At 29.1% G+C, this 23,434-nt stretch overlaps 1 protein-coding gene across 9 annotated transcripts in view; it reads right to left on the bottom strand.

Annotated features, from left to right (window-relative positions):
- LOC129968732 (NAD kinase-like) overlaps positions 1-23,434 on the bottom strand; it is a 123,233-nt gene that overhangs the window by 16,615 nt on the left and 83,184 nt on the right. For 8 of the 9 annotated variants that reach the window (XM_056082920.1, XM_056082918.1, XM_056082924.1 and 5 more), the window contains one exon: positions 3,616-3,699. In XM_056082920.1, the coding sequence (XP_055938895.1) occupies positions 3,616-3,699 (84 nt within the window). Of the gene's footprint in view, positions 1-3,615; positions 3,700-16,959; positions 17,227-23,434 lie in introns of those variants that run through there. The other variant, XM_056082921.1, reaches the window with a different exon arrangement.

Raw genomic sequence — 23,434 nt, 5'->3', positions numbered from 1 at the left:
AGACTTTCCTTTTATTGAATCGCCTATTATTTAAATCGTATTTGTTTAATGGATGTTAAGGTTTTGAAATAGCCATTGATAATATGATAATATGCTAAAAAGAGATAGTTTTAAAAGAATAATAAAATACGTATTTCTTCTTTTTAAAGAAAGAAGTTTCCTGCGAATGTTTTCATTTATTTTTTACCTTTATTTCCTAAAACGTGATAGGAATAGTTTTATTGTTTTCCAGTGAATATTCTTGTGTCATATGACTTTCGTGTACTTGCGCAGTTTTCTACCTTTTGAATTTTGTTTGTAATTATTTTTGGCTTTATATAAGATCAAAAAAGGCTATAATGCAGAATTTATTATTTCAAGAAATTTTATATTGATATTTTATTATTCAGTAAAAGAAAAGAATTAATAACTTGGATTTTTTTCAAACATATTTTTCTTACACTCATTTATTGGACTTTGAATTTTCGCAGTTTACCATTATTTGTTAGAAAATACTCTGAATAAAAGTTGCATATATTTACATAAGAATATAAAAAAATTAGACAATCTTTTTCGCACCAGCCTTAAATATATGTTTGTTATTCGTCAAAAAATAAAAGCATTCATTCAGAAATGCTTAAAAATTATTCGCCCTTCTGATGTACTAAATATTGTAGTAATCATATGTGCAGTTCTCATATCTCATTCCTCATGCTATTCCATCATTTGAATCGTTTCACACTGAAAGCAAATGAAACTGAAAAAAAAATGTAATATTTTACAAAATCTGATAAAATAACTTTATAAAAGGAATTTTAATCAAAACAAAAGATTTTTTAATAAAAAGTGTGTTTCATTTAAATAATAATAGCTAATGAGATATGTTTAAAATACTTAATATAATTAATAAGATGAATAAAATAGCTATATTATCAATATAACAAAGAATACATTTGACAAGGCAGGAAACCTCTTTTAACACAAAAAAGCATGAATACATTCTTATATTCTTAACTTCGCTTATTTGATTTGTTTTAAATTTTAGACTGCAATACTGCTTTCAAACTCAAGAAATAAATTATCATTACATTTAGAATGTCAATATGTAATAGCTTATTCTGCAAATACGACTTTCTTAAAAGCTTTTCATCTTTAGAAAAGAACTAAGCATCTAAAAATTAATTAAATATTCCTAATCACGGTCATTTCTGGTAGCAGATCACCCATTATATAAAACGGCACAGTTGATTTATTCGCTTTGTTTGAAAATATGTGCTATCGGCTTGCAAATAAAATTTACAATAAGCTTCTTGAAAATCTTATCTAATGGCACTTATCATAAATTGTCACATTTTTATTATTATTATTATTTATTTTCTGAATTATGTTTTATCAAGTCATAGCATCACCATATATTTGGTAAGGGTATAAATATTTTTTCATTGAAATCATTCGTTAAATATGCTTGCCAAAGCTGATATTTAATTGCATACATATCAGTGACAAAAAAATATGATTCAATCTCGATACCGGACTGTGTCAAATTGTGTGTTTTCAAAACCCCAAACACGAAATTTAAAGTAGTGAAAATTATAACTGACTAACATTTTATTTTTAATTGATAAATACATTTCATGAATATTCAAAAACAATTAAATATAGATCTGTTAAATGAACAGGTAGTAGATATACGTCTTTAGCATGTGAAATTTTGTTTCTATTTGCAATCCGAAGATGAAAATAAATATATAATGATATTTTCAAAGCACGCCATAAAAATCCTGTATAAACTTTCCGATAATTTCGTTCTTTCATGTTCTTTAATCAAAAATAACAAGAGGCTACGTTTCATAATATGGTGACATTGTAATCTATAGATAGAGTATCAGCTGCAAATCCTAAAGATAGTCAGTCGGAGATCCATTTCCATCAAACATTCGGCATATTCAAGGAGCTAATATATGTGAAATCCGACGAGACAGATGGACATTCGCTGTAGTGATGTGAAAATTAATTTTACTTTCACAGCAGTTATACCTATACTCTTCAGGTGTAACTTAAAAATGAGGCTAGTTAAACAAACCAGACCAATGTCAGATAGTCTGCGAAAGTGAAATTTTTAATAAACTATTAATTTATGAAATATTGGCTCCATTTATTTTAAAAGATCAGATGGATTGGGATTGTATTTCCAATAAAAATTTCGCAGCCGAAATTATGTTTCAACTGGATATATTTAAAAAATTCTATACAAAGCCTCATGATAATATTGGTAATACGACTTCTTAGTTTTGAGAAATACAAAATACTCACTTCTAATAAACCAGATTCAAATTTGTAAAGAAATCTACTTCTGCATAGCACAAATGCCTTGTGCTGATATCGTGTTGAAATTGGTTGCAAGCGTTCTCAAGTGTAATTTTCAGCAATTCAGAGGAGTCCAACAGAGATAAAGTTAACAGAATAAATTAATTTCACAGCTTTAGTTTCAAATGGTTACTGTTTAATTACTTTCAGCATATCCAATTCAAATAACTATAGGACATTAAAGTGTCTACATTAGAAAAGCAGAAAATTTCCTGAAATAATTTAGCAAATCTTTGCTATATAATACCTTAAACGTAATTCTGGTAATTTTTTTCTGAATTATTCGACGCTTGCGAACCTTTGCGGTATAAACAGGATTCTAGAAAAGGTTCCACAGGAAAGAAATCGAATTGTGAGATATTGGAATAATGTGGAAGCCATGAAAATGGCCGATTTTTACCAATCTATTGATCTGGAAGGTTCCATTGAGAAAACCTTAATACGCTCCCTTGCTGTAAGGAGTCTATTCCCTTGAAACGGTTTTGACCATCTTTTAATTGATTGTTCGTTGGCGGAAGTTAATTAAATTCACTCCTGAATCGATTATTTTCGGAAATTTTGTTTCCCATAAAAAGAAACCGCACATCGCTCTATCATTTGCAAGACGTCGTTTTGTCAGCAAATAAACGTCTACCTGTTGAATTTGCACAAAACAAATAAAGGCTTGCCCAGTATAGATTATCAACCAATTAAAGATCACATCGATTTAAATGTTTTTCTTGTATTTAGTAAAATTACGTTTCAATTTAATACTTTAAGGGCCCTCACATATGTGTATGATACTACAATCGAAGGTATTGGCTGGTAACACACTTACTGTCTGGTGATTGATGAACGTATACAAATTTCTTTTTTAATAATTTCATCAAATATTGCTGGCTGCTTGCGACGTTTGACTGCAGAAAAGTGCAGCCATTAAAGTGTTAATATTGATATCTGATAAACCATACATTATACTGATATAATTTATGGGCTTGAATGTAATACAACATGATAATAATATAAGATAAAGGTATCTAACATTTGATTATTTGAAAAAATAGTCAAGTGGCAAGAAAAAAAGAACAATTTTTGTGCAAATGAACAGTTTTAACAATTGCCCGAGTCATTTTCTCAAGTGAATTCGTTAAAGATTTCCCGGTACTACATTTACAATGTGGACCTCATAAATGCGACATAGGGGTCCATTTTGAGAGATAAGGGTGCTGAGGTTCGGTGCCCTGTAAAAAGGAGTGTTGTTAATGGGTGTTAGAGAATGGTTTGACTTACATTACCATGGCAGAGTTCTTCATGATTCGGCCGCAAGGTCCGAACTGGCAGATGGGGCTCGGAGCATTTAACGAGCGGGTGCGCCTGCAAATAAAACACACACATCAGTCACATGTTCAAACACCTGTTGAGGAATTATAAGTAATAATAAATTTTAACCATAAATTGTTTATATGAAAAACAGAAAATGGATCTTTGCATGGTTACACCTGCAATGCCAACAGCTACTTTAACCCTTTCTAAGGCCGTGGGAAGTATCCTTCTCATCAAATTTATCAATCTTTGTATAAATTATGTAGGTTGGCATAAGTTCTGATAAAAATTTTTTTAGTAAATCAGAAACTTAGATGCTTCAGTTCTTTATCTCACACAAAATGATTGGTCTTGGTTTGTCATTTAATTATTAATTAACCAAATTAATTAATCAAATTAAATTTATCTAATAAGCTAAATGAATCCCTTTTCTTATTCTAATTGCAAGCCTAAAAATATTTTAACATAATATGACTAGAAAAAATGGCCCTTTAAAGGGTTAAAGCAACATACCCAATTTTGTCTAACATTTTATGAGAATAAAGCTGACATTTTTATACTTTTTGTTGCCATCAAAGTACATACAATGTTACAATTTTATTTAAAGTACAATGTTATTAAATCATTTTACAACATGCCAATGGCGACACCAGTGCTGCAAGAAAATAAAAGAAATTTGATATTTTTCATTTGTGACTGCGTGTTCATTTTGTTTTGAATGAGCAGTTGAAAATTCAACGCAAATTTTATTTTGGAATGTAGAATTAAAAACTTATCACCTAAACAGTATTGTGTTTAAATCTATATTTATCGCTGTTCATAATTTTATTTTACTCATCTAAAACCCAGTGTTGACAATTGAAAAAAAAAGTTATTTCTTGGCATAAACTGTATATAAAACAAAATTTAGTTTTTTTTTAAAGATTTTTCCATCAATTATTTTCAGAGTTAAAGTCAAACCGTTTTGAAATCATACAATGAAAAATAAATCAGTTAACGAGTTTATAAAGAATTCTGTTGTTCCTTTGCTTTCGATTTTTATTCATTTTTAACACTCATAACAAAGATGCTTGCAGACTTCGTAAAAATAAAGCTGAAATTTTTTTTTTAAATACATAAAATTAATATATAAAATTTAAGACGTCTGACCATCAACCTTGTAAAGTAAATCAAGATAAGGCTGTACCTGCTCAGAATATTTAATCCGTTATTGCGAGATTAGAACTCGTCCATCCGAAATCCGAATTTTTAATAACGAACATCATTTGATTCCAATACCGTTCCAAGATTCAACTTAAATTTATATACTTTACATTCCATTGTTTTTGTAACCCTTTTGCAATCAGAATTTCTTCTCAGATAAGAATATCAATACCACGAGACATTGTTTACAGTAAGCATATTTTTACGAAACCCAAGTGCAATAATCAAAGATAACTTCAAAAATATTTCGTAAATCAGTACGAAAATCATATTATTGAATAAAATCATATCATTGAATGAATAAATAAAAAATGATATCATTAAATAAGATACCCCTAAAATCAGTTAATAAAAATATGGAAATAATTGATTTGATTAGTTTCCTTCCAGAAATGAATTAATCATATCAATTTTCATCACCGCATATTAATCAATCACTGTACAAATCATATCAATTTCTATTGCTGTATTTTTATTTATAATTTGATCATGCATATTACATGATAGGTATATATATATTCAATAAACCCTCGGAAATTTGATTTTTGAATCAAACTTCTTCAAAGTATAAGATTCAATGTATTTAATAAATAGAAAAATTATATAAAAGAAACATCTTTCCTTAAAATTTGATCTATTACCAAATCAAATTTTAAAAAAGGTATCTCTGTAAAAGTTTTAACGAAATATGTTCCATTGAAAGAAAAAAATAAATTTTTGTATTAATCCAAAAAATTTCCAGCTACAGTAAAATGCAATAATAATAACGGTTGTAAATTAATTGTATAAACCCATGGTAATCTTCAAAAGAATATAAATGGATGCCAAAATCTTTGGTTCTTAGGACAAAGCGGCTGAGAAGTAAGAAGCAGATTATCAATGAATCTAGTTTGATAAATCAGGAGAAATCAACATTCTTATATTTATTATAAACAAGTTATTTCCTAGTAATTTTTTCTTCTCCTCTCAGTAAATAACTCATATGTCAGCAGCCGAGCAATATAGCAATATGTTCTTCTATTCGGCAGCGCTTTATATTTGTATGAATACACAAAATCGAAATTTAGTTACAATATATAAGTCTTTATAAAGTGAATGATTGAGACTATATGCAAGTTTTTAAAAAATGTTCTTGGAGGATATGGAACATAATTGCTGAAGGAATTTTAAATGTATTCCAATGGAAATTAACAGCAGATTACAACAAATCGAGGTTTCTGAATGTGTGCCGTTTTTCTACGATGAGATATAATTTTAAAATGGATTTTAATAAAAACCAGATTTAAGAACAAATATTCCCAGAGTCCTTTTGTTTCAAACGTTTTATTTTTAGAGCGCCTTAGAATACAAGATCATACAAGAAATTACTTTTGTGAAATAAATTCATAAATTCTCAGCGAAATTTTGAAATCAACATATGATTTAGTATTTATAAGTTCGTAAGCTTTATATTGTTGATTTGAAATCAAGAACAAAAAATCCATGTAATATATAACTGCAATCTAATCAAGTAATAACTTTTAATTCAAATAAACAAATTATTTAAAAATTGCAATAAATAACTTAAATAAACGATAATAACTTTTTTAATGGAAACAGCTTTTTTAAATAGAAATTTCTGAGTTATCTTTGACTATCTGGATGATAATCTGTCTCCAAACAAATATGTTCAGAAAAATAGCTTTGATAGACGACAAAAAGAATAAGTGCTTTTAAAAAAATGAATGTTTTCCCTTTTCATTATTTCTTTTCAAAATTAAATACATATTTAATAAATTTTTCTACAATGATGCAATTTTTAAAAAAGAATTTTTTTCCTTTTAACTATTTTTTTAAAAAATACATATTTAATAATTTTTTATACAATAATGATATTTTTTTAAATGATATTTTCCTTTTAACTATTCTTTTGAAAAAGAAATACATATTTAATATTTTTTGTTTGAAAAACAATGCTATATTTTTAAAAAATGATTTTTTTTCCTTTTAACTATCCCTTTTTAAAAGGAAATACATATTTAATAATTTTTTGTGCAATAATGTTATTAAAATTTTTTTTTTCCTTTTAATTATTTTTTCAAAAGGAAATACATGTTTAAAAAAATTTTTGTACAATAATGCTATTTTTAAATGATTTTTTTCCTTTTAATTACTTTTTTTTCAAAAGGAAATTCATATTTAATAATTTTTTTTTGTCTAATTAGGCACTAAATTTCCAACCCCAGCACTACTCGTGGCATACTGGTTGCCAAACGTAGCTAGGTAAGAGAATTTAAATTTACTCTTGTAATTTAACTCGAATTTAAAGAAGTTCTAATTCGTCCTTGACAAGGAGGTCTCTAACCATACAGTTTGTCTGGAAATGCAACCTTGAGTGGAGGTCCTTCGTATTCCGTTAATATGTTATATCATCACCCAAAACAACAAAAGAGCTCCGGCTCATTCCGGTTCACGTTCCGGTTCATTTGCTCCTCTTCAAGGTTCCGTTCAGTACGGCGTTCAATTCCGATCGCCAGGAAATGTAATTACATCCTCTCGGATAGAAAGGTATTTTCTAAATAATTCTACTTTAAAGGCGAAGCTGGATTTCATAAGAACATTCAAACGAAAATGCAAAAATAGGTATAAGAGTTGGATTTTATATCCGCTCTGCGCAGGAAAGTTTTTAAACATAAAATCTAATTACCTTTTTTTTCTCTTACTTAAAACCAGCTGGTTTGGCTGGGATATCAATCATATATATCTTCAATTAGATATCTTTCTCATATTTTGATATTCATGATTCCCCTCCAAAATAAATCTTTAAGCATTCCATTGTGATACATATTTAAAGTCTTGTTATTTAAAAAGCTTTCCACCTATTTTGTTTAAACTAGCTATCTTTATAGAGACAAGTCTCGTGACAACAAATGAAATGGTCCGGGTAATCCATCTTCTCATTATTCTCACCTCAATCCATTCACCATCTTCTCGTATATCATTTTTTCATTCCTCCTATATTAAACAAAATGCTTTTTTCTTTCTCGTATGCATAGAATAGAGAAAATATAGAAATCGACAAAAAAACTCGAACTCGAGATTTTCACCAATTTCCACGTTTTAGACCTCTCAGGATTCGAAACACACCTTTTCAGAAAATGTCCGTCTGTCTTTCTGTGACAAAGAAAACTAAAAAAAAAACTTTGAACAGACAGCTGAAATTTGGTATATTGCCTTTATATTAAATTTGCAGATTTTTATCAAATTTTGTGTAAAATCTGTTCATAGGAAATCCGTCTGTCGAGATGTTCAAATATAAGTCAACACGATAACTACAAAACGAAAAAAGCTAGATAGATAAGATTCAGTACACAGATTTCACATCTTTAGTGTAGATACCTATCAAACGAAGGATCGGCCGTCTGTCTATCTGTACTTTCACAAACATGTAAATACGATCATTCAACAACGCAACGCTTGAAATAAATCAAATTTGGTATGAGATTTTATGACTACAAGTGCTTTTTTTGTGTCAAATTTTTGTTCCAATCAGTTGAGAAAAACTTGTCTAAAACACAAATAAGATTTTCGAATACTATTAACGTATGCCAGAGATTAATCATCAAATAACACGCGAAAGGATGACATGATAGATTCAGTAAAAATGCTAAATTCACGCCAAAAGTTAAAATTCGTAGCTATTGGACGCCAATGCCAAATAAAACGTTCTATTTCATGACAAGTTTATTAGAAAATATGCGAAACATTTTTGAGGATCTCACTCATGCTGATCTCCTTCTCTTTCTATAATGGAAGAAACTAATACGATTAAATAGTTAATGAAACTATAAATGAGTAGCAATTATTAAAATTTAAAAATATTTTTTTTAAAAGTCAAAATTCAAAAAAAAAAAAAAAGTGAGCGTCAATTAAATTGGCATCATTGAAAAGATAATTTTATATGTATTAAAATAATGTTTAAAAAATTCGAGCAGAAATACTTTCGAGAATCACGGTGGGAAAAATCTCAAACTTTTCCAACTTCTAATCGTTTAAATTCTGCTGAAATCTCGAGAAAAAAAAACAACGCTCCGACTTGCTTTATTGTTACCCTACAAGGTACTTTATTCCCCACCCCATACTTAATTTAGTAGTTCTAGGTAAAACAGTCTGATGTAAAGCGACAGCACAAAAACTCTCACGCAAGCATACATAGACAGAGAGAAATATATAGATTCCTCTTTATTAGTGAACACATAATAAGAGAAATTCCGCGATTTCCATATTTCGTCAGCTTTGCTGTTGGTTATCATCATAGAGCTGAGATACTGATATATCAGCTTTACTTTATATATCAGCTCTATGGTTATCATTAACTAAACATTTTTAAATAAGTAATTTTATAATAGAGATAAATTTTGCATTTCTTACCTCTGTTACGTTTCTATGATTTGAAATTCTTACTTGAAAGACTATTCTTTGAGTGAAATACAACAAAATAATTATTTTGAAAACTAACTTGATATTTGTCTGAGAAAAGATTTCGTTTATTTATTGGTACCCAGAATTTCAAAGCATTAATCACTCCTCGCATAAACAAAGATAAGAATATCTAATAATGAAGTCCATCATGCAACATCATGTAATTAGCAATGTTGAATATAACTTTTTTTTTTACAGAGATAGGATCGAAACATAAAATAACTTCGTCATGACAGAAAAGTGAAACGAAAAAGATTGCATGGTTGAAATCTAAAATGGCTTGATACAGTGTACTGTAGAGAATAAAAATCATTTCCCATAATAATCTCGAAATTTTGAAATGGCTTATTATATTTTTTTACGTGTTAAGAACTTAAATATAAAAAGAATTTCAATTCAGATGAAGTGATCAAAAGGTCTTTATAATGTCAGAAAGCGTTCGCTTGCGAAAGACCGATTTAATAAAATCTGATGTTAAGCTGCAATCCAACTATTATTATTCAGACAGAAGTCAAAGTAACTAAACACATGAAAAAAACGAAATTAAAAGCAAATGACAATTTTTAATAGCGCTCTTTAGAACCAACAATATGAAGTACAATTTTGATGGAAATGAAATATAAAACGGTTCATTAAATGATAAGAGTCATTCGAAACCGGAGGCGAAATGGTCTCCATAAAAAAAACTAATCTAAAACTCCAAGATCAAACTAACAATTAGATTTAAGAAAATATCCATTGAAAATGGTGATATTGGAAAAAAGGTTGAAGGGTCCCCCTCCCCCCCAATTTACTGAAAGAAATGATTTGTCTGGACCATTCAGCTGTCCATGGTGTATGTGTGCGTGCCTGTGTGTGTGTGTGTTCACAAGTACATAATATATAAACAAATAAGATTTACATGTATATAAAACATATACACCTCATATTATATATATTTACTTCTATGAATACAAATATGATTTACATGCAAATATATTATTCTAATAAAAAGCAGTTTGCATGAAAATGGCACGTAAAGGCAGTTTTTAAATGATGAAACGCCTCACATAAGAATAGAATGTGTAGAAAATTAGAAACAGAAAAACTCTTTCTTTAAATTCCTTAACTGTTTGTTTGCCAGCATCATTTTCATTTTATATTGTTAACTGTGTTATTATTTCTACTAAAACATCAACTTAACTGTGATTGTAATACAGAACGTTTTTACTTTCACCAGCTTTGCTTGTTTGCATTCTTCTCTGTGGTATTGTCATACTCCCAATGTATTTTGGCAATGGATTAAAATAAATATTTTTTTTTAGTTAATACGATAGAAATGCCATTTTCTTAAACAAATTCCAATTATGTATTAAGTTTTAAGAAGCTAACATCTATATTTAATATGAAGATCACAACTTCACAAACTCCATAGATGAAAAGTATGTACCACAATCCTATTTCTATGAGAAACATTGCTGAATTCGTAAGGCCTGCAAACCTCGGTTGTTCTGAGTTTTGAGAACACATTTTAATTTTTTATGATATACTTCCTTATTTTAACTTCCGACTTCTTAATAGAAGGACACCATTTTCGAAATCCTTGACTTCATTTTCGAGCGGATGTTTCAATGTCAACAGAGTAAAAGATTTCCTCTCTTCTGGAGATCCGTTTCGTTGTTGTTTTTTTTAATTGCATCATCAGATCGAACATTCAATTGAGATCTTATCATTGACTTTTATTTTAAGAATAGCATCGCATGTATAAGTGGTAAGAAACATTAAACTGAGATTTCAATGACTCTGTATACATACTATAATATCTATCTTATGAATCTGTTGCATAAAAATGATCTTGCTTTTCAGTGCATCATGTATAACAAGTATTATCAAAATACAGGAATGCAAAAAAATCAATGATTTTTTAATGGAAAAAATCGAATTTTTTATATAATTTGAAAACACAAATCTTTTCAGACATCTGAAATCGATATAAATCTATCAATTCAATCCCTATTAATAATAAAAGCGTGTGTGTATGTGTATATGTGTGTTTGCGTATGAGTGTGGGTGTTGGCACTATATAGGAGATACAGCTAGACCTAGAGTTATCAAATTTATCTCAGATATACTTTAGAGGGTGGGAATGTGCATCTCGAAGGAATTGGGATTGAGTTTTATATAGATTTTTAATGAAAAATTAAATTATAACTTCCGTGATAACTTCCGAATATATTACAATACAACGATACATTTTATATTATTTTAAAATTTAAAGAAATATTTGCAATGATGCCAATTTAATTGCCTTAGCATTTTTTAATCTATATTTAATTAACTTTCGCCATGCTCTTTAAATAAATTTTTCAACAATATTTTCCTTTTTGTAAATGAAATCGAAATCGCTTTCATTCTTCTTGCTAATATTATATTCTGGTTATTCAACTTTCTTGAGTATCATTATAAAGGATTTGGCTTATTTTTTCATACTGGATAGCCCTTTTAATTAAATTAACTTCAGAAGGCGACAGTTATGATAATTTTTTAAAATTCACTCAGTTTGAAACATTTTTATACTAGTGCTTTTTTTTTATTGAATAATGCTCTGATATTTTACGCAAACGATGAAATAATTTCTACAGTACATATAAAACTTCAATGTTGGATACTTCTTTCTGTTCTTATATTTTTTACGAACGTTTTTCCATTCACTAAACATGTTTTTGGATTAGTTGGTCTTTAATCATTTCCCCTTTGAAAATTAGACTTGAAATGAAGATGAAATGACTGAACATTGCGCAATGAATATAAATGCATAAGGCCCCTAAAATAGTACAAGGCCCCAAATTTGATATTTAAAAATATTTTTCCCAGGAACACATTAAGATTAATTGATATATAAAGGTTTCAATTGAAATTTTAACAAGCCAAAAACTGTTAACCAGTTGACAGCCGAAAACGACTAATAAATGAATATCTATTGTTTTCAAAATGCCTCTATCTATCAATATTTTCTCAATTTTTCGAAATCAAACATTTCAGCTACTATAAGAATTGAAGTGTGTTTAATTAAAAGCAATAAAACGATTTTTTCTCAAGTTAACCCGGTTGCTTTTTGTCACACTTTAATTACTTTTCACTGTACAAAATGAAATCTCAACAGTTCCGGAAATTGTTAGATAAACTATACACTTACATAACTTTTGAATCAGCAAACATTCTAAAACAATTAAAATGATGCCGAAAATGATCGATTCTTTCAAGTTGTTTTGTCACCTCATTTTTTGACATGCCCCACTTCCCACGTTAATGTGATCACGGCGAATCTGATTTTAGGAAATGGTATCGTGTTGATGGATCGGTGCGAACTGGCTGATAATAAATAAGAATTTTTCTTTATAAATAACTAAGTTTTTGCTAATATTTTTAACGAAGCACCAACTTTCGCAGTCGGTTATGCTGTTTAACAGAGCAGAAACATTAGTTTTCCCATATGGATCCTATTATTTTTAAATTTCTAACTATTAAAACTAAGAATGAAATGGATGAAATTTTTTTTTCCTATATCTTCCTACCATTTTAATAATCTATCTTTTTTTTCTAATAAAAGTATAAACAAAGCTTAAAATAGTTTAGCATATATATCGGTGTTAGACTTTATCGGAGACTTTTTAAAAACTACGTTTAAAAGTCGCTTTTTGGTGACAGTATGGATATTTTTTAATTCAATATTCATAATTTATGAGCAGTTTTCTAACATTTATTCTCTTGACAAGTTACAGGAATTTTTTTATATTTATATAATGTTTGTACTTTTTAGTTTCAATTACATCTTAAAATGCCCTTTTCTCAGATTCTAAATTTTTGCAAAACTTTCTGACGAAAAATATCAATAAATAAAATCTAAAGCATATTTTTTCCTTCCAATTTTGCATAATAATTTCTCAATATATTTTGAGTTTAGGAATTTCAGAATCGATCTTTTAATTTAAAAGTAATTTACACATTTTTCATAATACGGAAAAAATTTCTTCAATATTATTTATGCGTCAAACTGCAGCCTTTAAATATTGGTGGGAAATGCAGTTTACTACTGGAACTAAAAAGAAAAAAAAAATGTTTCTTATCAGCAAAATTAAAAAAACTTTTTACTTTATATTTTTTTAACCAAAAATAAATAAATAAAACATACTTTAACATATATATATATACTATTGGGGCCACCATGACCTAATGACCTTATTCTCGAGGAATGAGGACAACATAGTCGAAATCCGATTCCACTCAAGATTCCGTCGTATATGCGGTTTGATTTGGTTTTAGTTATATTAACGTCCCGTTCGAAGCAACACTAGGGCTATTTTGGGACGGACCTCGTAATTTTGAACCACTGTCAGATGACGAGGACGACACCTGAGCTGGCACCCCCCTCTCCACATCACACCAGCGGGAGGACGTTTGGTCATGCCGGATTTAACGTGTAACAGACCCCCTTACACGACGGTTCTTCGGTGGAATCGGGTCTTGAACCTGAAACCCCCGTACCACCAGGCCACCGCGGCCCCCGTCGTATGTGCGGACCTAACGACAGCTGAATCTCACGTCCTGAGCCGAACGTTCTCCTGTTGGTGTGATGTAGAAGTTTGGAGAAGAGCAGACAGCTCAAGTATCGTCCCCGCGATTCAGAATTGCGAGATCTGCCCCAAGTAGTCCTGGTGTTACTTTCAAAGGGATGTTAATTTAACTAAACTGAATCTTATACTTTTGCGACAATCAGTGTTTTTTTTTTTTTTTTTTTTTTTTTTTTTTTTTTTTTAGCCAATTCAACGCAAGTTTATTTTTTATATCTTATCTTTATTTCTTCAATCTTATTATCTTTTTTATGGCATGTTTCCAAAAATAATCAATCCAAATATAGGCATACACTTAATAAAACATAAATTTGTTTAAAATACGAGTCAATTTTGGAAAGAAAAAAACTTGACATACATTTGCATTAAGGACATGGCAAGCTAATCTGTCAATAATTCCAGCTTAAACTTGCATAATCTTCTTAAACACTATGTTATGATTTTGGTCTATAATGCTTTCAAATGTTATATACACAAATATTATATTATTTAAACTTTATTTTTTCTTTGTGAATTTCCTCCTCATAAACTTATTGTGCAATAAATTGACTCAGATTCGTATTTTTCTCTGAAGTGAATTTTTAGGTATCCAAGATGATGCAATACTATTTTCTCTACCATATCTAGCCAGCACTATTAGTCAAATCAAGGACTCGTAATAAAGGTGGAACTGAGGTAGTTTTCAATTGCTCAAGTGACCTTGCAGCGCATCAATGTCATTGGTAATTGACAATTTAATTCTGATACCTGGAAGTCATACCAATTAGTTGCATTTTTGGAATATTCAAGGTAAATTTAAATAAAATTGGTGTTTCGAGTTTTGAAAAAATCTCCATGAGCTAGCCCGATCATAGCAAGCAATTTGACATTCGTTCACTAATTGTTTTTATCAGGGCTGGTTAAGAAAACATCCAGAAGATAGAAGTTAAAACCTCCTCATGTTCCCCTCTGGGTCAGAAGACGTTATTCTTACGGATTAGATTCTCTTACTGCTATCGTTTCACTGATGTTTAGAAGTAAAACTTGTACGCAAAAGAATATTTCTAAATTTTAATCTTTAAATAATAATTTAAGAAAGACAAATTTAAAATAATTTTCTTCCAACAAATTGACAAATTTCCTTAAATAACATCTTAGAATGTCCAGTTTTTTTTTTTTTCCCCTCCCCTCTTTCTTTGTTCAACTACTTTGTTTAACTCAATGATCACGAAGTGCCTAAATGCTTTCGCTAAAGGAAATCCAACTTCACGTTCAAGAAGCATTATTCCTATATATTTGCAAGTGCTTTGAAGAATATTTCTACACTCTTTTGATTAGAAATAGTCCATCTCTTTGTGGTCAATGAAGGTTAATCCTTCGAGAATAAAGGGTATTAGATGCCAGTGGTGGAGTATTAAAGATATCGAACATGAGCTGAATCTTATAAAAAAAATCCATGGTTTGTTTTCATGCAGAAATTCGAATTTTGGACCGATACTCCATGATAGAGAATCTTGTCTGAAAAGAAATGAATGCTTTGTATCTATTTATCAGTTTTCTTCAATCTAGATTATGCTTGAGATAAGATAATGAATTTTATTACCGACTTATATTTGTCATCTTCATATTATATATATATATATATCCATTAAAGTATGCCAAAAGTGGATAAGTTAATATGGATCAAAGTATTGATTGAAACGAAGAAACAATTATAACTATATCGAATTATTAGAGATAAAAGGATATTCTCATTTAAAAATTGGGCTTTTAAAATTTGAATGCGTGGCATTCACTTTTCGATGCCATATTTATAAAATTTCTTAGATAAAAATTTAGTGGAAAATTTGTCTGTTTGCAGACTAGATGAAAGTCCTATAATAAAAATCCCTCTATGCTAAAAGTAGACTGTTTTTGATACGACTAAAGATAAATCGTGCTAATGATCAAATCAGGTATTGATATATTTAGTATGAAATATTCAGAATTTATCTTTTTTCAGCTTTAACAGAAAAAAAACCACATAGAACTTTGCTTATACAACATATTTATATTTATTTTAAAAATCGAAAGAAAAGAAAATACTAAAATCCAAACATTTTCAGTTTTCAAATCAAGTATAGAATATGTTATACATAATAATTTTCTTTTCAATAATCGTTTTGATTCTAGTTTATTTTTTCAGTATTCTTTGTCGTACATAAATGAATTATCATAAATATGGAATAAAATGAAATTTATTCTTATTTTAAAAATATAATGGCAGTTTCGTCTTGTTGGTATATAATAAAGAAACAGATTGAAACATCATGATATATCGATTAAATCCTATAAACATTAATTAATGGAAATAATTATTATAAAATTTAAAGGAAATAATAAGGAAGCTGGCTGACAACACTCTTATAACGAATTTGAAATAACAGTCATTGAATCATTCATTTGTGGTTACGAAATTACCCAGATTTCCAGTTTTAAAAAATAACTTTACTGCAAAAATTATGAAAATTTTCAAATGCTTTCCCAAGCTTATTTGAAAATGTTATTATCATAATGGAGTTAAATAATTGAGTAACTGCCAAATTTTATTATTTTTAAGCAAATTATACAAACATAGGTGCTACATAAAAAGTGACGAATTCATTGGTGGAAATTTAAATGAATGTTGGGCAACCTTTTAATTTAGTTTGTGCAAAGACGAGCAAAATTTTGTATAATAATAATCATAATTTTAAATAAATAATAATACGAGCAAAAAAGGAATTGAGTTAACATTGAAGGAGTTTAAAAAAATGAAAATTGTAACTGCACGCATTCGCAAATCTAAAAAAGGAATTCGATAGAAATAAATATTTAAATGCGAAGATAATTTTTCCTTATGTATCTAAATATTTTACAAGCTATTTTAATGCTTTTTTTTCATCAAACGATTAATTTTGAATGAATGAAATATCCTTTTAATAACAATAATAATACAGTAAAGAACAAAAAAAATCTTTTCCGTTTCAACATTTCGAATATTCATGTGTATTTTATTGTACAATTCCCGAAGACTTACCCCGGATCCGTATGAAGAGGACAAATCCCCGACTGTACCGTTAAGAATCCCTGGGCCAATGCAAGGGGAGAAGAGATGGAGTTAGAACAAAACATATCTCGGTACAAAGCACTTTTTGAGAAAATAAATCGCTCATAGGATAAATATGCGTCTTTCGCGATACCAAGGGGGAAATGCAGCTATTCTCCGAGCAGCGGAGCTTAGTGCTCAGCTGTTCCACTAATCCGTCGGTCCGTGTCCGTGGATGACGCAAAGTATTTTCCGTTGCGGCAGAAGACGATTTTCTGTGAGAAAAGCAGGAAAAGTTGTTTCGCGGAGTTGTGCAAGCATTTATGGCAACAGTACGGTGACGAACTTGTTGCCACATCTGAAACGGCAATAATGTGCTGTAGACAGAAATAGATAGGCATCAAAAGAGGAAAAAAATCGGAAGCTTATCGCTCTTAATAAGGTGTTTTTCTGGCGATACGCAGAAGTTATTAACGAGTAAGAATATGTTATGCCTTATTTAAATAGGAAACCATACAGATATTAACATATAAAACTTACTGTTCAGTAATTAAAATATGTTTCTAAACATCAAAGGAAAAGTTTTTAAATGGATCCAGTTGATATGTTGTATTTTAATCTTGTATGAAGTTGGGTTGATATGTTGCGTTTTATTTGATATGCTTTATAATCTTATATGAAATTTTTTATATAAAAATTTTATCTTATAAGCTGTTTCAAAATTTATTTATTAATCTGATTTATTTTAAAACACGACGGTAACTTCATACATTTGTTGCACGCGCGTCTATTGAAGTATTAAAAACATGTGCTAGCAAGAAATCTTCTAAAATTCATTTTGACTTTTTATTAATTTAGACCATGATTTTATGTATAAGTTTAATTTTTGTACTCAATTATACCTTTAAAACTTTTAAAAATAATAGTTAACTTTTTAGATCTCAATTTTTTTTTATGCGATTCATAACTTTTGTATCATATTTTCGTTAAGTTAAGCACACTATCAAAATCTCTTTAAATTAAATAATTTTAGCAGTAAAGGTTTTTTGAGATGTATGAAACTCATACACAATACAGTTGGTAATTAAAAAGAGAAATATAAGCAATAGAAATTGATAATTTCTAATTTCACACTGTTGTAGTTTATAAACTTGTTTCCTTGAAAAAACGTTTGGATAGGATTCGATGACACTTTTCTTGTTCTTTAATATAATGATATAAAGCAAGTTTTCATAATTTAAAAAAAAAAACTTTAAATGTGTGTTAACAAATAAATATTTAAAACTTTTTTTTTTCAAAAAAAAGAAGAAAAAAACTTTGTGGTATATCATATGTTTCACTTAAAAAGACAACACGACAAAAATATAAAGTAAGAGTCTTCTGTTCGATGAGAAGAAAAAGAAAGGAAACCAGTGTTTTTTCAATAAGTATTGGCTTATAAAAAGAACCAACTTTCTGCATAAGATACATCATATGCGGAGTATCGTATCGGTGGAGGAACATGTTTTATCACCTGTTGCTCCTCCAACCTGTGACTACGTTTCCGTGTAGTACAGCAAACCCCGCTCACTTAAACCCTACGAACGCTCAATTAAATTTGCGCGTGCATTCATTTCGGAGTGGTTATTTGTGCATTCCCTAACACATGTGTAATTAATATTATGTATCAGAAATCGCTCTTATTATTTATTATCAAACTGATAAATATAAAAACAAACTATCATAAAAATTTAAGTTGCTTCATTGAATTTTTTTTATGGCAGCATTGAATGGATCGCTTCGCTTATCTAATTAATGGAGCTGAAAATCAGAAGGAAAATGGTATAAAAGAAATCGAGAAATAGGCTTCAAACAAACAGTTTAATCGAACGCAAAAATAGGTTTAACTATCGTCTAATATGCAAGCGTAACGAGTTACTTATGGAAATTGTCGTTACAACACAGCGATATTATAAAAATGGGCTTTCTATTATAATGAGATTCAAAAAATTACCTTTTTTATGGTATTAATTCCAACTCCGTACAATTTTTTTCTGTTTATTTTAAATTTTCAATTTGATACTCAATCTAAACAATGTCTTTAATTATTATTGATAGAACTCAAATTCATCCATGAAAATATTCAATCGCGTGCTTTTAGCTCAATATTTGAATATTCATTTTCATTTTTATTTCGTAATATATGCATTTTCTTAATTTGCAGTAAGCAAATTTAATTGAATTCATATTTTTCAGTCCTATCACATAACAAGAGGATTTTTTTTAAATAATACTTTTCATAATAATCATTTAATGGGTTTAAAAAAAATCACTCATTTGGGTGAACAAACTGGCCAGTTTAATATAGGTCGCCAAAGACGGCCAGTTTAATATATTTAATAATAAAATGTCTCATGGAAGATCCTTTTTGACCCCCGGCCCCTTTGGTGCTGTCCTTGTCAATGCGCCATGGAGGAAATGGATCACCAATGATTCTGTTTCTGAAAAATGGGTGATAATATTTAAAAGTTTTGGAATCCCTGATGTATTGGGGTACTGTCACCTGAAGACAAAGGTTTATTCTATCTGATAACGCATAGACTACTTTTTCTACAATTATCGAAATGATTTAAGGAAAAAAGTACAAAAAAAAATCATTGAAATTAATACATAATATGAAATAATTATTTGAAGTTTAAATTTCTTATTTGCATCCACTGAGCCACTCTTATGATTTCTTGTCTGCGAAATTTCATAACAATGACAGAGATTCGTAGATTCGTCTGATAACTGCAGACTATAAAAGAAACATATATACAAAATTTTATAAGTATCTCATCAAGTAATTTAACTTCAAAATCTAATTTCATTGGATAACCTAATGGAATTGCGATGACCAATGCTGTTTCACCTATTACATTAAGAACACCAAGTGTTCAATGGATTGGATTATGTGTATTCTTGTAAATTTTATGTGTCATTTTAGTATCGAATTATAGCGTCCTTGATGAGTAGAAACGATAATTCGATAATCGTAGGAAGTACGAATACGAGAATTACTGTAATAAACATAATTAAAAGCATCACTTCAAAGAAATGTTTTATGCATTGGTAAAAACCGAATGTACAGCTGAAAAATGCTCCAAAAAACTCAAGACATGTTCTTCAATTAAACATAACTTTCAAAACACGAACAGGAAATTCGGAATTGGAAATATTATGATTAAAGTTTAAACCGAGACTACATTTTTATTGCAGAATTAAAAATTAACGAAGCGTATGAAACGCTATGGAGAGATTAGATAATTACAAAAAAAAAAAAGTTTTTTCAACTAAAATCCCCTAAGATGCATAAAATTCAGATGAGTGACTCGAAAGAAATGACATTCATTACCAGTTAGACGCTACATTCCTCTTCGCTTAAATGATGCCAGTACAGCAGATCCAATGTTCTGCCATGTGCTTCTCGGAAAACGCTTTTGTGCAATTGCACATTCATTTTCCTCCACGCCTTGCGATTTAATGAATAAGGAAGCTCATCAAAGCACTACCTATCTCAGCAGGAATTGAAATAATTGGTATAAAAGATTTGTTTTTTTATTTATTAGTTCAACCCTTCAGTTACATAATCAATTCGTTCAAGAGCCTTCACAAGCGACTGACTTAACTAGCTTATATCAAACATAATCAATCATTAATTTACTCAATAATTCACACAGATTAGATTTAATAATTTATAAATCACGCAATAGATTTATATTTCTTAAATTATGTTGTACAGAAACTATGTTTTCAGAATGTAAAAACCCGTATGCCTAGTTGCAAAACCTATTAAGGAGTTCTAAGGGATTTTTTTTTTTTAAATGCAAATGCAAAGTGATTTATACTGAATGAGAAAAAAAGAATAGCATAGTATGAATTCTATAATTAATGTGTTTAACTCAAAGAAATTTATCCATAAACTACAATTATTCAAGTTTTTTCTGGCAGCAGCTAAAATTCTCCCAGTAATGAAATCCCCGCTAATCTATTTTACTCGTGTTCTGTCATAAATATGACAGGAACTGGAATACCGATGGATATTTGTGTCATTCATTATACGGGCACGCATGGAAACAACTATAAAAATAGGGTCAATGTATTCCTAGGTATATTGGATTTACCAAAATAAATTGCAGTATTCATAGGAATACCCATTTAATATGAATCGCCTTACATAAAACGATTCAAAATAAACATTACACATATTTGATTAAAATTGTATTGATCTAAATAATCTCATTTTTGCAGTACTATGGCATCATTTTTTCATTCCTCCTATATTAAACAAAATGCTTTTTTCTTTCTCGTATGCATAGAATAGAGAAAATATAGAAATCGACAAAAAACTCGAACTCGAGATTTTATGTATAAGTTTAATTTTTGTACTCAATTATACCTTTAAAACTTTTAAAAATAATAGTTAACTTTTTAGATCTCAATTTTTTTTTATGCGATTCATAACTTTTGTATCATATTTTCGTTAAGTTAAGCACACTATCAAAATCTCTTTAAATTAAATAATTTTAGCAGTAAAGGTTTTTGAGATGTATGAAACTCATACACAATACAGTTGGTAATTAAAAAGAGAAATATAAGCAATAGAAATTGATAATTTCTAATTTCACACTGTTGTAGTTTATAAACTTGTTTCCTTGAAAAAACGTTTGGATAGGATTCGATGACACTTTTCTTGTTCTTTAATATAATGATATAAAGCAAGTTTTCATAATTTTAAAAAAAAAACTTTAAATGTGTGTTAACAAATAAATATTTAAAACTTTTTTTTTTTCAAAAAAAAGAAGAAAAAAACTTTGTGGTATATCATATGTTTCACTTAAAAAGACAACACGACAAAAATATAAAGTAAGAGTCTTCTGTTCGATGAGAAGAAAAAGAAAGGAAACCAGTGTTTTTTCAATAAGTATTGGCTTATAAAAAGAACCAACTTTCTGCATAAGATACATCATATGCGGAGTATCGTATCGGTGGAGGAACATGTTTTATCACCTGTTGCTCCTCCAACCTGTGACTACGTTTCCGTGTAGTACAGCAAACCCCGCTCACTTAAACCCTACGAACGCTCAATTAAATTTGCGCGTGCATTCATTTCGGAGTGGTTATTTGTGCATTCCCTAACACATGTGTAATTAATATTATGTATCAGAAATCGCTCTTATTATTTATTATCAAACTGATAAATATAAAAACAAACTATCATAAAAATTTAAGTTGCTTCATTGAATTTTTTTTATGGCAGCATTGAATGGATCGCTTCGCTTATCTAATTAATGGAGCTGAAAATCAGAAGGAAAATGGTATAAAAGAAATCGAGAAATAGGCTTCAAACAAACAGTTTAATCGAACGCAAAAATAGGTTTAACTATCGTCTAATATGCAAGCGTAACGAGTTACTTATGGAAATTGTCGTTACAACACAGCGATATTATAAAAATGGGCTTTCTATTATAATGAGATTCAAAAAATTACCTTTTTTATGGTATTAATTCCAACTCCGTACAATTTTTTTCTGTTTATTTTAAATTTTCAATTTGATACTCAATCTAAACAATGTCTTTAATTATTATTGATAGAACTCAAATTCATCCATGAAAATATTCAATCGCGTGCTTTTAGCTCAATATTTGAATATTCATTTTCATTTTTATTTCGTAATATATGCATTTTCTTAATTTGCAGTAAGCAAATTTAATTGAATTCATATTTTTCAGTCCTATCACATAACAAGAGGATTTTTTTTTAAATAATACTTTTCATAATAATCATTTAATGGGTTTAAAAAAAATCACTCATTTGGGCGAACAAACTGGCCAGTTTAATATAGGTCGCCAAAGACGGCCAGTTTAATATATTTAATAATAAAATGTCTCATGGAAGATCCTTTTTGACCCCCGGCCCCTTTGGTGCTGTCCTTGTCAATGCGCCATGGAGGAAATGGATCACCAATGATTCTGTTTCTGAAAAATGGGTGATAATATTTAAAAGTTTTGGAATCCCTGATGTATTGGGGTACTGTCACCTGAAGACAAAGGTTTATTCTATCTGATAACGCATAGACTACTTTTTCTACAATTATCGAAATGATTTAAGGAAAAAAGTACAAAAAAAAATCATTGAAATTAATACATAATATGAAATAATTATTTGAAGTTTAAATTTCTTATTTGCATCCACTGAGCCACTCTTATGATTTCTTGTCTGCGAAATTTCATAACAATGACAGAGATTCGTAGATTCGTCTGATAACTGCAGACTATAAAAGAAACATATATACAAAATTTTATAAGTATCTCATCAAGTAATTTAACTTCAAAATCTAATTTCATTGGATAACCTAATGGAATTGCGATGACCAATGCTGTTTCACCTATTACATTAAGAACACCAAGTGTTCAATGGATTGGATTATGTGTATTCTTGTAAATTT

This window comes from Argiope bruennichi, chromosome 5 (genome assembly GCF_947563725.1).
Source record: "Argiope bruennichi chromosome 5, qqArgBrue1.1, whole genome shotgun sequence".
Taxonomy (NCBI): Eukaryota; Metazoa; Arthropoda; class Arachnida; order Araneae; family Araneidae; genus Argiope; species Argiope bruennichi.
Note: the sequence above shows the minus strand (reverse complement) of the source record. Positions and strands in the feature narration are given on the sequence as shown.